At 38.4% G+C, this 16,822-nt stretch overlaps 1 protein-coding gene across 1 annotated transcript; it reads left to right on the forward strand.

Annotated features, from left to right (window-relative positions):
- The first annotated feature begins 439 nt into the window (after nucleotides 1–439).
- LOC110876252 (pentatricopeptide repeat-containing protein At3g29230) lies at nucleotides 440–1,954 on the forward strand. The gene has a single exon (XM_022124430.1). The coding sequence runs from the start codon at nucleotides 440–442 to the stop codon at nucleotides 1,952–1,954; it is 1,515 nt and encodes a 504-aa protein (XP_021980122.1).
- Nucleotides 1,955–16,822: the final 14,868 nt, after the last annotated feature.

The raw sequence follows: 16,822 nt of genomic DNA on the forward strand, positions 1-16,822 counted from the left end.
AAACCTATTTCTTTAGAATAAGTATTACTAAAAGTCTTTCTATATCCATAAGAGTGCTTGTTGTTGGAATAAGTATTACTAAAAGTCTTTCTTTCTAAGTTTTACCTCTCTTCAAAAATATAGACTGAAAGAAGCTTTTATTTATAGGCATTGGAGACGCTTAACTCTTTTTTATTATTAACAAGATAAGTGTCTTCAACCCTGGCTTTTCATGAATATGGAACCGGATCCACTAGATTTTAGTGTGTTGAAGGAAAAAGAGGCTTTTTGTATTTGATCCTCCCATAAAAAAAAAAAAAAAAAAAAGCTTTATGTATTTGATCCTCCCATATGTATATAAGTTTTATATCATTTTTATGTACAGTATAAGTGTAACAACATGATTCACCGTTTATCTATCTTGAGGATTCGCTCCAGTTTGTCTGTTACATGCAGATGAATGGCTCACCATCTGCTGCAATCCTCTGTTCCACCTCCCAATCAAATCGACCTGAAAACATGGAACAAGATCATCAAAAGACAAGTAGTTCAAGGTAACACCAAAGGCGCTTTCCATTCATACCAACAAATGCAACAATCACACATCCCTGATAACTTCACATATCCCGTCTTACTCAAAGCAGTTTCTAATCATTCATATCGTCATATTGCATTAACCCTTCATGCCCAAATAGCCAAAACCCCATTCCACAACCACATGCTGGTCCAAACCTCACTTCTCAACATGTACTCCTCTCTTAAACAAATCCATGAAGCTCGTAAAGTGTTTGATTGTATGCAAGTTAAGGATACAGTTGCATGGAACTCAATGTTGGATGCATATGTTTCGTTTGGGAGTTTGGATGTTGCAGTCCAAGTGTTTGATGAAATGCCTCAGAGGGATCTTTATTCGTTTAATATTATCTTGTCTGGGTATGCGGAAACAGGTGATGTGGAGTTAGCACGTAAGGTGTTTGATGAAATGCCTGAAAGAAATGTTGTGTCTTGGAACTCTATGGTGATGGCGTGTGGGAAGCGTGGGGATGTGGGAGGAGCGCGTAAGGTGTTTGATGAAATGCCTGAACGGAATGTTGTTTCGTGGAATACGTTGCTTGGAGTGTATTTGAATAATGGGTTGTTTGATGAAGTTGTGGTGCTGTTTGAGATGATGAGAGTGGAGAAGAATGTGCTTCCAGATTATCTTACGATGACGACAGCGTTGTCTGCTTGTGCTGGATTGGGGTTGCTAGAAAAAGGCCGTGAAATTCATGTGTACGCGCTAGATTTAGGGCTTGCGTCGAGTACACATGTAATCACTTCGCTAATAGACATGTATGCCAAATGTGGATGCGTAGACAGTTTCTTGATCGTGTTTTATAAGTCTAAAGTTCGAGATGTTTTCTGTTGGAATGCGCTGATATCTGGGCTTGCTCTTCATGGATATGGCGTTGTTGCGCTCAAAGTGTTTGATGAAATGCTACTAAGAACAAAGCCTGATGATATAACCTTCATAGCTTTGCTTAGTGCATGCAGCCATTCAGGGCTGATAAAAGAGGGTCAAGCCCTTTTCGAATCCATGGAGACCGACTTTGGTGTGACTCATAGGATGGAGCATTACAGCTGCATTGTAGATCTTCTGGGCCGAGCCGGGTTTCTTGAAAGTGCGTATACAGTCATTGATACGATGCCATTTAGGCCAGGAAGGTCTGTTTTGGGCGCATTGCTTAGCGCGTGTGTGAATTATAGGGATCTTGAGATTGGAGAGAAAGTAGTGAAGATACTATTAACGTTTGAGGGTTTAAACGATGGGGATTACATGATGGTGTCGAATTTGTATGCTTCATGCGACCATTGGGACGAAGCGGATCGTTGGAGAGCAATGATGAATGATTCAGGGATAGTCAAGACTGCAGGGTTGAGTTCAATAGAGATTGGTAATAGGGTACATAAATTTTTGGCTGGGAATATGCATTGAGTTGTGTTTTATAAAATAGTTTTAATTTGTTTAGCAATGTTGATAAAAATTTTATGCATATGAAGCTATTAGTCAGTTTTTTAAGGAAAAATTAAAATTAAGATCTCAGATTAATAATGACCAAGACAATTCGGTCAATCTTTCCTTGATGTTGGACTTGATAGGACCAATTAGAATTGAGATTGTTCATGACAAGGTGTTAGACCCAAACTAAAAGTAGAATGGGTATGGGTTTTGAAGGGGTAAAGTCCCAAATCTCGCACCAGGCTTGGGCGTGAGTGACCATCACTCGGCTTGTTATCCCAATCGACAAGGAATTTGCTTCAGTTCGTGCGGGCACGCGCGGACCCGGTTTGCTTTCCCACTCGGGGAAAGATGAGAAATCTCACATTGTGTATGAAAATGGTTGTTTTCGTCAACATACACGGGACAAGACGGCGAAAGAAGCGCAAAGTGGCATACAAATGTGTTGGCTTATATATACACAGTTTACCGCACGTAGCGGAGCTGCGCAGAACCGCGTCCTATTGTTATACAAGTGGAACTGTCACTTTGACTTATGTGACCAACCAGCAAGTGGTATACCCGGACACTGACAACAGCGGTCAACTGACCGTCCAATGCGCAGCTGTCCAGCCCACTTGCATAAAAGCTGATGGACAGACTGACAACCCCAGCAAGCCATGTGGTGGGTGTTCCTTCGTACAACCGATACAGCAGGACACGTGGCAACCGTCCAATGCGCAGCTGTCCAGCCCACTTGCATAAAAGCTGATGGACAGACTGACAACCCCAGCAAGCCATGTGGTGGGTGTTCCTTCGTACAACCGATACAGCAGGACACGTGGCAACAGCTCCGCGTGCGCCCAACACTCCCGTAACCTGCTCTCCTGTCAAGTCTACGAAAAGCTGCAAGTTGTCAGTCGGGCCCTAGGCCCATCAAGCGGCCCATTGGCCCTTCTCCTTCACTCTTCGGCTATACATACCCACTTCGAACCAGGTTTGAGGTAACGCTAATTTGCTCTCTCACAATTACTACTTAAATACTTATCTTGCTTCCAAAGCAAATACTTATTCTCACGCTGAAGGGTGGTAACAAGGAGCAACCCCCACCCCATTCTCCTTATTGCGAGTCACAGTGTGTTTCACTGTGCAGGTGACAGAATAGAGGACGACCCAGCCATCGATCGAGGAAAGAAGGGATTAACCCTACTTGACGAGACTCGACCCTCTTTTATCAGCCCTGAAAACAAAAACTTAAAAAATTACAAGGTTACATTGAAATCCCACCACTCCTGTCTGGACAACGAATTGAACTTTGATCTCGTCTTCAAACCCTGAAAAGAAGCTTCCTTAATCTCTTCTATAATCATCTGTACAACACCTTGTTTACCTGAAAAAAAAAAACCTTTTCGTTCATGGCTTTCCAAAGTAACCACATCGTCTGGATTGCAATTGCATGTATCGCTTTTCTCAAGTTTTGGCTCCTCTGTAGATCGTTCAACTCCTGCAGTAGTTCCTTTATACTTCCGTCTGTATTTACCAGCGGTATTCTAATCCAAGTTACAATCTTTTCCCAAATTATCTTTGCAAAATTACACTGAATAAACACATGAGCAGCAGTTTCGTCTGCTGCCCCACATGTCTTGCAGGTCATGTCTGGGTGGTTCATCCCTCTGCTTCTTAATGTTGCTGCCGTTGGAACTTTCTCCTCTACTGCCCTCCAATCAAACATTAAACTCTTACTTGTTACCCATCTATTCCATATAAATTCAAAAACTGGAACATTTAGATCAAGCTGTCGACTCAATGCCTATGTCACAATTTTAGTGCTAAACTCTTGTTGTTCATAGTTTCTCCAGTACCAAACGTCCCGAACCAGTGATATTGGCTGGTGTTGCAGTAAACCATTTAAATTGCCCATACCCAATCCCAGATCTTCCCTCCGTTAATTACCCGATAACACTCGTTCACCAATACCTTCTTATTTGTGGTTAATTGATACAGACTTGGAAATTGTGCCCTAAGTGGGTCATTTCCTAACCAGGTGTCACCCCAAAAAGAGAGTTTTGTCCCCCATTCCTACCCTGCTTCTCAAACTTGTGGTAACATCAAATATTATTCTTTGTAAACTCCTTTTATATCTCACCGATATTTTTCCATATGTCGGACATAGATTTTTTAGGTATTGATTCCACTTTCCTTTGGCTAACGTGGATTGATTTGATCACTTTTACCCATAAGCTTCCTGGCTTCAGTTTCAGTCTCCACCACCATTTAACCAGTAGAGCTAGGTTCAAGTCTCAAATGTTCCCAATGCCAAGACCTCCAAAATCTTTCGATACCACAACCTTTTCCCATTTCGCCCATCTTATTTTGTTATTTACATTACATCCGCCCCATAAGAACTTTCTGTGAATCCCTTCCAATACCTTCAGTACACCTATAGGACACTTTTACAGGGATAGATAGTAGTTACGTAAACTTCCAAACACTGATTTTATGAGAATGACCCTTCCTGCAAAAGACAAATTTCAAACACTGATTTTATGAGAATGACCCTTCCTGCAAAAAACAAATTTTTTGACTTCCAATTGGTAAGTCTTTTGTTAAACATATCAATAACCTCTTTGCAATTCGCTATCCTATTCATATTTGCGCCCACCTTCAAACCAAGATATGTAAATGGAAATTTACCAACCTTGCAACTAGATACCGATATATATGAGTGATGAAAAGTACCAAGTTGGCGAGAAGAGGAAAGAGTGATCACTACCTATACAAGGGAGAAGATTGTGTTGATTGGTTCTACATCGTTACAAGGAACAAGTATGGTGATCTTTATTAGCTTAGAAAGAAGTTTGTACATAATGAAATCTACCAATTTAGAGAGACAACTAGCGAAAAAAAACTTTTGGTGGGAGGCTAATGAGTGGATGCAAGCAGGGGCGCACCATAGTGGGGGCAGGAGGGGGCGGCCGACCCTCCGAACTTTTCGCTCAGTAGTAGAGAGTATGTAGTTTTTCGTATATAAATTTTTGGATATATACGTTTTTAACCCCTCGGTTTTATAGAAATTTTTAGGTATATGAGTTTTCGACCAATCAGTCGGAAATCTCATGCTTCGCCACTGGATGCAAGTATGCAAAATGTCTTAGTCAACACCTATGCAAATTGCTATATCCTTGTGTTTTCTGTGGTGATATCTCTCTAACCTTGAACTACTTTTAATTTGCAAGTTGTCATATGAAATGTTATCTGAACAAAAAAGTGTATTTAAAAGTTGGCAAAAATGCCTTTAAAAAGTGGGCAAAAAAATGAAAAATAACATACTCACCACCTCTAGGTTATTACAGACGGAAAAGTTGCAAAGTTTTCTTTCAGCGAAAATCGAACAAACAAGTTTAGAGAACACACTTTGAAGATACAAAACTTCTAACATGAAAAAACTCGACCGCCGAGATAACTCTTCCAAAAGCTTCTTGATGTTAACAAAGACGACAAATATATACTTGACGATGACTTTAAATCTTTGTATGCCAACTAATACTTTTGGTATACATTTTTTTAAATATAAGGAATTTTGTTGAGGACCTTGAGGTTGTTATGACTTATGAGTGTGTTGGGTTACAAAGACTTTCAACAAATGACACATGATATGTTTTAATGTTAAGAGCTAATACTCTACAGCTAAAAAGGTATAAGCTTCAGAATTTTTTAATATATAAAAAGGGGAAATCTATTGGCAAACTAACCAATCTATTCGCACAATTTGCTTTTTTAATACGGATCGTATAAGCCTATACGGGTCGTATAGGTTCAAAAGTCAAAAGTCAAAAGTCAAAAGTCAAATATGTGTTTGTCAGTTCTTGTCTGGCGGCTGGCTGGACCAATACGGGTTGTATTGCATTGTTTTTTTTTTACAAATTTTTGTATACATTTAATCATAGTTTTAACAAAGTTTAATAAAAGAACTCTTTTATTTTTTAAACAAAACCCATTTTTAAAAATGTATCATGTGGTATAGGTTTGGTACATGTTTATTATGCTATAATATCTATATTATAACCGTATTATATACTACACTTTTTTACAAATTTTTGTATACATTTAATTATAATTTTAACAAAGTTTAATAAAAAAATTCTTTTATTTTTAAACAAAAAACATTTTTAAAAAGTTATCATGTAGTATAGATTTGGTACATGTTTATTATACTATACTATCTATCTTATAATTGTGTTATACACTACACTTTTTTTTTACAAATTTTTGTATACATTGAATTATAGTTTTTGTATACAAATTTTATAACTGTATTCTATACTACACATATACTGTATTATACAATAATTATTAGCATATATGAGATCTATACTACACCTATAGGTCTATACGAGACCTATACTACACCTATAGTTTATTATAATATACTATATTTATACTATTGTATTTATGTTATAATACGACATGTAATGACAAAATACATCAAGTAATAATATCATACGACGCATATACATACAACACGACACATTAGAGTACAAGTGGATTCCAAACAAAATTACATGTACTCATAGAATACGATACCACACGGAACCGAACGTCACCGGTACGACACGTATATACTTCATAAAAAGACACCTAATGACAAAATACGGCCCGTATACGCACCAAAAAGGCGAACCCTTAAATTATGAAAATTTGATTTTACCCCTATAGGCATCGTATAGGTCAAAACTGGGTCGTTTAGTACATTATACGACTCGTATAGACCTATACAATCCGTATAAACCCCTTAAATTCTAAAAAAAAAACAAGTGGTTAGTTGATAAATCAGGGGGTCTATACGGATCGTATAGGCCTATATGATCCGTATAGACCCCCTGATTTTTCAATTAACCCCTTGTTTATTTGAGAATTCAGGGGGTCTATATGGATCGTATAGGTTTATACGATTCGTATTTGTGATAACTGGCAAATAACCGGCAATTTCGTACAATCTAATCACTATTTATATTTCTAAATCTCATGCATTTAGCGTAACTTAATTACGTAACTGTGTCGTATACTGGATAACAGTGTTAGGACAAGAAAACAAAGCTAAAACATATGTTGGTTTTTGTCGTAATGAGTAACCAAACAAACAATATCCTAAAAGTGTTGGCAGAAAGTGCTGAGTGCACTATTCACGGTTACACTATTCATGCCAGTAAACCGTGAAATCAGACCGAAACACTGAAAAACGACACTCGGATAGCATAACTGCGTCCATTTATATACGAAAACATTATTATGAAAACACATCTTGCAAAGAAACAAGACTTTCCGGTATAACGCCCTAATCTCAAAAATGTCCGTTTCGGATTAAAATATAGCATTTTTAACGTGTCCGAACCTATAACGAAGCATTTCTGGAACTTCATAATGATGATAATTGATGACATATACGCTAAACTACTTTGGGAATATCATTGTAGTGTCCAAAATAACAAGCTTCCGGTACTATATCGCTATACACATAACTTGTTCGTTATCGACCCGAAAAACTAGTAAGCGGTATTTTCGCCACAAAACAACCAAACGAAGAAACTAGTGAACTAGTTAAGCCTATTTTGGGACTCGGAATCACCTCATGCTTCGCTTGACGGTGGAATAACAACTTGCGACAGACCTTCGTCGGTACGAAATAAAAGTGTCGTAAACTAGCTGACGCCTAGACGGAAAGCATTCAAGATATCAAAATGCAACTTACACTAGTCTAGGGAACTAGTTAACCATATTTTGGCGTCGTAAGCACCCTAAGTAAACGCCATACCGTCGATGGTAAATTAAAACCATAGCTCCCGGTACTATATTTCATCTTTCGTATACCACCCGGTATCGAACCGATGAGCGAACTAGTGGTATTTTTACCATCTAAAACTAATACCAACTAGTCTAGTGATATAATTAATATCACTTAGCATCTTAAACTCTTGATTACCCCTTAATGATGTCACACCCTGCTAGTTGCGGAAGCGTGTTGCGTGTGACGTAAGAAAGGTAATCATTGCATCCAATCATGTATCACCGGCTCAAGACTTGTTTCCTGAAATACATGTAGTTTTAAAAAGTCAACAAAAGTTGAGCGAGTTCATGCAGTTTTTGTTATCATATGTAATCGTAGTATTCATGAAAATGAAATCTTGTAATCGTAGTATTCATGAAAATGAAATCTTGTAATCATAGTATTCATGAAAATGAAATCTTGTAATCATGGTATGTTCTGATTCATACATGGAGTCTGTTAAGGATCTATCAGTGGGTAGCGAGCCCCTGACATAATGTACCATAAGTAAATAACCAAACCGAGAACACTTTGTCATCATTTGGGATCACAAAAGCACTCCAGGGTATACCAACCAGGAGTGGGGCGTGCCTCAAGCCCAATAGATCTACACCTTTTGCACCTTGGTCACTATGTGATTAATGGTTACTAATGTTATCATCCTACTTATGCACATTGATCATGTTATCTTCTACTCCGTAACTAACATACCAATAGTTTTAGCATGTATTTCCCCTCGATGTTTTTGAAAACAAAACATTGAAAACAGTGAAAGGAGGGACATGAACTCACAAGTTTGCGTTCCGTGTATTATGATATCGAAGTGAGCGTCCGTACGTATCAAGAACCTACATGTGTACTAATCTCGTTAGACACTAGGTCTTTCGGACCCCGTACAAGTTGTTCATCTTGAATTCTTTATTATGTTCTCGTTTGTCATTTTTGGAACAACTTTGTATTTTAGAGCGTTGATAGTTTACTCGCTCGATTGTTATGTGTATACATGTATTCTATTCGTATTAAATTCATAAGCGTATTCATGTATTCTATGTGTATTGACTTATGTGTGATCGGCATCGTTCTTCACACGTCCTCGTGCAGTGCACGCATGCCATTGAGCCTTTGCTCATGTCATTGGGCCGAGCCCATGTCATTGGGCCGAGCCCATGTCATCTATGTCATCGTATCTAACCATGTTTTAATGTTATTGGGCCGAGCCCATGTCATTGGGCCGAGCCCATGTTATCTATGTTATTGGGCCTAACCCATGTTTTATTGTTATTGGGCCGAGCCCATGTTATATTGCCATTGGGCCCTAGCCCATGTATTAAGGAATTTAGGCCTAGCCCATTACTAACTTTGATAGGCCCAATTCTAACTATATGAGTCCATTAACATAATCTTGCAATTTTTACCAAAATGTTACCAAGTAGCAAACTTTAAATAAGTTCATTTTTCCTATGAAAAATACTTGGTAAATTTAATAGTTTTTCGACTTTCCGGATTCTTGTTATAGGTCACTTACATATGTGCTCGTTTAAACGTCCAAAATATGTTATTTTAGACTCGACTTTGTAGTAACTTGTTTACGGTGTCGATGCGCCCAAATTGTCATCATCAAGTGTTATGTATTGCTGTTTCGACCATTTCGTTTATTCGTCCGTTTAATAGCATTTCATTGGAACATGTAGGAAACATGTATATGTATTTTTTGTGTCTTTTTATACTTGTTACATACAAGTATTTCTTGTAATTATGAGTGTATTATTTTGATCACCCTAAAGGTATCTATGTACGTACACATAGCACATAATGCATATACTTGATGAGTTTTCAAAATATATAATTTTTTATCCAAAAATTATACTTTTACATGGTTATTATTTTTAACCATTTATTTTTGTAAAAATATATTTTCAAGTTCATAAGAACTCTTGAATATTTGAGACTTAACCATTTTCATCAAAGCTTCCATAATGACGTTTAAGAACACTAATCGTGTTTAACTTTGCTAATCACCCTTTAACCCCATTTTTAATCGCAATTAGATTTTAAGAAAAATTCGCCATAGTTTCCCCTAAACTACGACGTTTCCCACGTTTTCAAAACGCGTTTAAATCACCAAATCAATTTCCAAATCACCATTAATTCATCAAGTATCACCAAAATCATATTTACCACAAGTAATCACATATTCCCTCAAAGATTTCTCATGAGCATTATTTAAGTTAACTTTCAAGACTTTAAAGTTAACTACTTTTCAGGTTTATTAGCAATTTTTCCAAGACTTTTAAACCACACTTTTTATGGATGTTTTCATATAAACTTGTTTTAAATAAAACCAAGTTATTAGTGTTTTTAACAAGTTCATGTCTTATCTTCCAAAAATCACTAATCCAAGTTCATACATATAATCCTCATGATCTTTGAAGTTGATGATCTTGTATGATTTAAACATATAAATGTTTAAATCACATTATTAAGTGTATTATAGCTAGATTAACACTAATCTAAAATACTACATAAAACAAATCACAAGATCATCATAAATATAAACTTTAAACCACTAATTTTAACAAAATCAATATAATGAACATGATTTCATCAACTAGGTACACTAATCTACTCAAATAACCACATAATAAGTTTAGATTGGTAGATTATTAGCTTTGAGATTAGGGTTTTTGATTTGATTTTTATTAATTTTTAAGATGATCAACTTGTACTTCCATAATCTATACATAATAAGAAGCTTAAAAATGGTTTAAAGAAGGCTTACAACTTTGCACAAGCTAAACAAGGTGACTAAGAAGTGATTAAGGCTCCAAAGAACTCCCTAATGCTTCTCCATGCTTAATCCTTGCATTAATGACATTAAAGTGCCTTAAAAGTGAGTAATTTAAGGGGTTTAATGGTGATTTATGGTGGATTTAATATGGTTTCTTGAGTTCTTCTTGTGGCCGTGAGTTAAGAGAATCACAAGAAGTTTTTGAAGTTTTAAACTTTGTGATATTACAAGTATGGTGAGTGATATGAAGATTTAGATAAAGTAGAGTATGGTTTCATGTCTTATACATCACTTCATCATTCAACAACAATTCTAATAGCCATACTTCATATCTTTGCAATATTTCAACAAAATCAAGTGGGTGGGACCCACTTTGACCAATTTTATATTAAGGGGGGGGGGTGAAGTGTAACATTTTTTATAAAATATCTAAATTTATTAGATATTTTGGTGATTAAATAAAGTTTGGTGATTACGGGTTTAATTACACCATTAAGGGTAATTAGGGATTCGAATTGTTAAATGACCTCAACTAGTTCATTAAACTAGTAGAAATTGCATTTCTACGCTTTAGATGTCTTCCGTTTGGTCGTCGTTGAGCTTACGGCACTTTTGCGTCGTACCGACGTAGCTTTGTCGCAAGTTATTATTCCACCGTCAAGCGATGCATGAAGTGATTCCAAGTCCCAAAATAAGCTTAACTAGTTCGCCAGCTTCTTCATTTGGTTGTTTTGTGACAAAAATACCGCGTACTAGTCTTTCTAGTCGATAACGGACTAGTTATATGAATGGCGATATAATACCGGGAGCTTATAATTTTGGACCCTACAATGATATTCCCAATGTGTTTTAGTGTATATGTCATCAATTGTCATAATTCCGGTGTTCCAGAAATGCTTAATTATAGTTTCGGACGAGTTAAAATTGTCATATTTTTAGCGAAACGGACGTTTCAGTGATCAGGGCGTTGTACCGGAAAGTCTTATATTTTTGCAAGATATGTTCTCATACTAGTGTTTTCTTATGTATATGGACTCAGTCATGTTATTCGTGTGTCGTTTTTAATTGTTTCGTTTTTTTTTTCACGGTTTGCTGGCATGAATAGTGTAACCGTGAATAGTGCGCGCAACACTTTCTACCAACACTTTTAGGACATTGTTTGATTGGCTTCGAAATTCGACGAAAACCAACATATGTTTTAGCATTGTTTTCTTGTCCTAACACTGTTATCTGTTTTACGACACAGTTACGTAATTAAATTACGCTAAATGCATGAGATTATGTAAATGAAATAGTGATTAGTTTGTACGGAATCACTGGTTATTTGCCATTTGTCACATTCTCCCCCTGTTAAAAAGAATTTCGTCCCGAAATTCACGTTGAGTTATCCTTTGCAGGAGTCTTTTCAAACAGGTGGGGATACTTTGTCTTGATTTGATCTTCACGTTCCCATGTATACTCGGGTCTGTGACGTAGTTTCAAGGGATCTTTACTAGTTTAATACGACTTTTCCTTGTCGTGTGGACTTTCCAGTCCATAACCTCAACAGGTTCTTTGGTAATCTGGAGTTCGTCGTCTACGTGAATTTCATTCACTGGGATGATAACGGTTTCGTTGGTTGGGCTTTTTATTGAGGTGCGACACATAAACTGTCGTGTATGGCATTGAGTTCTTCTTTGCAACTTTAGTTTTTAAGCAACCGTACCAACCATTGCCATAATTTGAAAAGGCCCAATGTATTTCGGTTTTAGTTTTCCGCGTTTCCAAATCTAGCTACGCCTTTCCAAGGCGAGATTTTCAATAAGACTTTGTCTCCGACCTCGAAGACTAATGGTTTACGTCTTCTGTCCGTATAGCTCTTTTGTCTGTCACAAGCCGCTTTGATACGGTCTCGTATCTTTGCTATCTTGTCAGTAGTCCCTTGGACTAGTTCAGGGCCAATGAGTTGTTTGTCTCCGACTTCCGCCCAACACAGCGGTGATCGGCACTTCCGTCCATATAGTGCTTCGTATGGGGCGGCTTTGATGCTTGTGTGATAACTGTTATTATAGGAAAACTCCACCAGCGTTAAATGAGTATCCCAGTTTCCGCCCAAATCCATCACACAGGCGCAAAGCATGTCCTCCAACGTTTGGATGGTTCGTTCGTTTTGTCCATCGGTTTGCAGATGAAATGATGTGCTTAGATCCAAACGACATCCAAGCGATTCCTGAAATGATTGCCATATTCTTGACACAAAACGACCATCGCGATCCGAGATTATTGAAATAGGTACTCCTTGGCGTGCTATAATCTCGTTGAGGTAGATTTCAGCTAACTTCGCGGTACTGTCTTTTTCACGAATAGGTAGGAAGTGAGCCGACTTGGTTAATCGATCAACGATAACCCATATCATGTCATGACCTCGAGAGGTCCGTGGGAGTCCTGTAATGAAGTCCATTGATATCTGCTCCCATTTCCGAACAGGAATCTTGGGTTGTTGTAATAATCCAGATGGCTTTTGATATTCGGCCTTGACCTTCGCACAAGTTAGGCAATTCCCAACATAGGTCGCAATATCTTTCTTAAGTTTACGCCACCAATAGTATTCTTTTGAGTTTTGATACATTTTATCTAGATTCTGGATGTATTGAATATTTTGGCTTGGGTGTTTTATCCAGCACCAAGTCTCATAGACCGCCTAAATATGGAATCCAGATCCTTCACATGAAATATAAAGTGTCATCTTTGCTTGTTTCTCTTTGTTTTTCTAATCCTCGCAAGGATTCTTCTTAAATGTTTTCCGGCTTTAGAGCTTCCTGTTATACATCGTGCACTCGAGTGGTGAAAGTCGTTTGAATTGTCAACTCCAAAGCTCGTACCTGAAATGTTTTGACTCGTTCCTTCCGGCTTAAAGCATCCACTACAACGTTTGTTTTGCCCGGATGGTACTTGATTTCACGATGATAGTGGTTCAACAATTATACCCATCGTCGTTTGCGCATGTTTAGTTTCTTTTGATCGAATATGTATTGAAGACTTTTATGATCGGGGAGTATGGTACACTTAGTACCATAGAGGTAAGGACGCCAAATCTTTAAAGCAAACACCACCACGCCTAATGCTAGTTCGTGGGTGGTATAATTCTTTTCATGGACTTTTACTGTAGTGACGCGTACATGATGACTTCCTCACGTTGCATTAACACACAACCTAAGCCTTGGTGCGATGCAGAACAATACACCACAAAGTCATCGGTACTATTCGAGAGTGATAAGATTGGCGCTTGATATAGGTTACCTTTGAGTAACTGAAAGGTCGTTTCTTGTTTTGCACCCCAATCGAACTTGTTAACCTTTGAGTGAGTGAGGTTAGCAGTTGAGAAATTTTAGAAAATTCTTAATGAATCTTCGATAGTATCCCGCTAAACCCAGAAATTGTCTTACTTCTGTTGGGGTCTTTGGAGCGTTTTAGTTCTTTATGGCTTCCATCTTAGCTGGGTCAACATGTATTCCGTTCTCATTCACCACATGACCGAGGAATTGCCCCTCGCGAATACAAAATTCGCATTTTGAGAACTGGGCATACAATTGTTCTATCTTAAGCAACTTTAGAATAGTTCTCAGGTGTTGTTCGTATTCAGCCTCGGTTCGTGAATATATTAAGATGTCGTCAATGAATACGATCACGAACTTGTCGAGATGTGTCTTACATACCCGGCTCATTAAATCTATGAACACGACCAGAGCGTTTGTTATGCCGGCTCGTAACGCCCTAGCGAGTCCTAAACATCGTCTTAGGAATGCTTTCCTCTTGGATCCTCAGCTGATGGTGTCCGGATCGTAGATCAATTTTTGGAATAGAAGCTAGAACCTTGTAACTAATCGAACAAGTCATCAATTCTTGGTAAAGGATACCGGTACTTTATGGTTAACTTGTTCAGTTCTCGGTAATCTGTAGACATCCGAAAGGTTCCGTCTTTCTTCTTGACAAATAGCACCGGAGCTCCCCAAGGTGAGAAACTCGGTCTATTTAATCTTTGTCAAACCATTCCTGATGCTGCGTAGATAATTCCTGCATCTCCGAGGGTGCGAGTCTATATGAAGCTTTCGCCACCAGTGCAGCTCCTGGCACAAGCTCGATACTGAATTCGACTTGTCGCTACGGAGGTAGTCCCGGCAAGTCTTCTGGAAAGACTTCAGGGTATTCCCTTACCACAGGGATGTCCTCCACCTTGCGCTACTCGGCCTTCTTGTCGACCACGTGGACAAGAAAGGCGATGCGACCTGTTCTCAGACTCTTCCGAGCCTTCATACAGTTGTTGGTCAGCAGCCGTGTGTCGTGTTTCTCTCCGTGCACCAAAAGATATTCTCTCGTCAGACAGGGGGAAAAAGAATAATAGTTTTCACAGCACAACTACTTCTGCTCAGTTGTCGGCCAACCAGTCTATGCCAAAAGTTAAGTCTTAACAACCTAATTGAATGAGTGAAAAGTCGTTACTGAATTTTCGTGCTCCAAGTTCGAGTGTGCATCCTTTGATTTCTTTCCTGACTTGACTAATTTACCATTGGTCAATCCTATTGAATGGGAGGACGTCTTGTTTACTTGACTCGGTCAAGCATACTTTGAATTTTATGGGGATGAAGCTAATACCGACACCAGTGTTAAACAACACGGATGCAATGGGTCAGTTGATAGGAACGTATCGGTGACCCTTAATGACTGCACATGACTTTGCTAATTCCTCATTAGCTAACTTGATAGAGCAAGACATGTTTAACCTACATGACTATAATTCATGTATAGGCTTAATATATAGAGACACCTAGTTAAGCTGACATAGGTATCCAAAGAATTGATACATGCTGGTTGTAGAGTAGAACGTACCCATGGCAACATTGGGATTTTGGGGAGTATTCCTAGCTCTACTCATACACTTACTCATTCACTTGCTTGGTTCGTCTCTAGACGTCCATGCTCATAGTGGTCTCTATGCCACAGTTAAGAACCTCATTGTTCTTTCTTGGGTATAACTACCTCATTAGTTCTCGTTTCGCGCCCAGTCTCACCACACTGCTACCCTTGGCACTTTTGCAAGTGCCCTCATGGTGAGAGTTTCACTTATCTCACTCAGAATTTTTGGCAAGTTATTAGCTTACTCCTTGATGTCAGATTCGTATCTCAGGCTAAACCCCAAATGTAGCGCTACGTGCATTTGGATTCGGGTGTTATCTAGTATGCAACAATCTTTTAGAGATCGTAGAGGCGTCGGGGGTAACCAGCTACGTTCGCTTTAATCATAATCGAGTTCTAGAGTTCGGTTCCAAACCTTGGAATTTTCCCACTAGCGAGCAATACTCTTCTCGCTTAAGATTCTTGAGTTCTTCCCACAATAACCTCTTTGTTGTATTACTCCCTATAGTTTGCACTTGGAGATTCCACCAAGTTAACGCCTAATTCAACAGAAGGCTATTCGTTTACCAAAACGTTTACTTAGGAGTACATTTATTAGAAAGGTTAACTGACTTCCTTGTCTTTATCTAGCAGATAGAACTCACCGCACCTTCCGTATTAATGAGGTCTCGCGACTTAAAATCCGGAAAAGCCTTAGGATTAAAATATGGTGTGACTGCATCTCCAAGTGTGGCATTGCCACTCATTCTCATCCCATCGGGACTTGAACCACTTGAACTACCGGTACCATCACTAGTGTTGACTCGACAACCTCATGTTGTTCCATATGACCTCTAGTTCAACTTTAATAGCAGGGCGCTGATTAACTGACCCTCTTCTAGGCGTAGATTTTCTTGTCGACGCCACGTTGTTTTCGATACATAGTATCGATGGGTCTAGGCTTTTATTTGGACAGATATAGCCTATCATGCGCCTAAGAATTAAGAATGTGATTGGTCATGGAAACCTCAAGACAGCGTTGCTCCGGTATGTTTGAACAATGATATTCATGAATAAATGCATTCCAAAATGCATAGTACCTCTTAAGTGTATTAGCCATGTGCCTAAATGGGAAAAGAAGTAATTCGTTAAGGAGGAGAAACCAAACGGTTGTATCCAATTTTTACAACGTGTATCCCATACTTCCTGGATCTCGATCGCCCAAAGTAGGAAAAATCCTTCGCCGCACTAGCCCGTGTGACGAATACGTTGATACTCCTTGAGCTCCACGAGCTTCGACAAAATTGTTATAATTTCCATAGATGTCGAATAATACAATGAAGGGGTTGTAGCTGGGCTCATGCCATAGTATCCCTTGGAA

The sequence above is a fragment of the Helianthus annuus genome, chromosome 9 (genome assembly GCF_002127325.2).
Source record: "Helianthus annuus cultivar XRQ/B chromosome 9, HanXRQr2.0-SUNRISE, whole genome shotgun sequence".
NCBI lineage: Eukaryota > Viridiplantae > Streptophyta > Magnoliopsida > Asterales > Asteraceae > Helianthus > Helianthus annuus.

Excerpts from the sequence above, each read along its gene's own strand:
- LOC110876252 (XM_022124430.1), top strand. The coding sequence starts at position 440 with ATGGCTCACCATCTGCTGCAATCCTCTGTTCCACCTCCCAATCAAATC.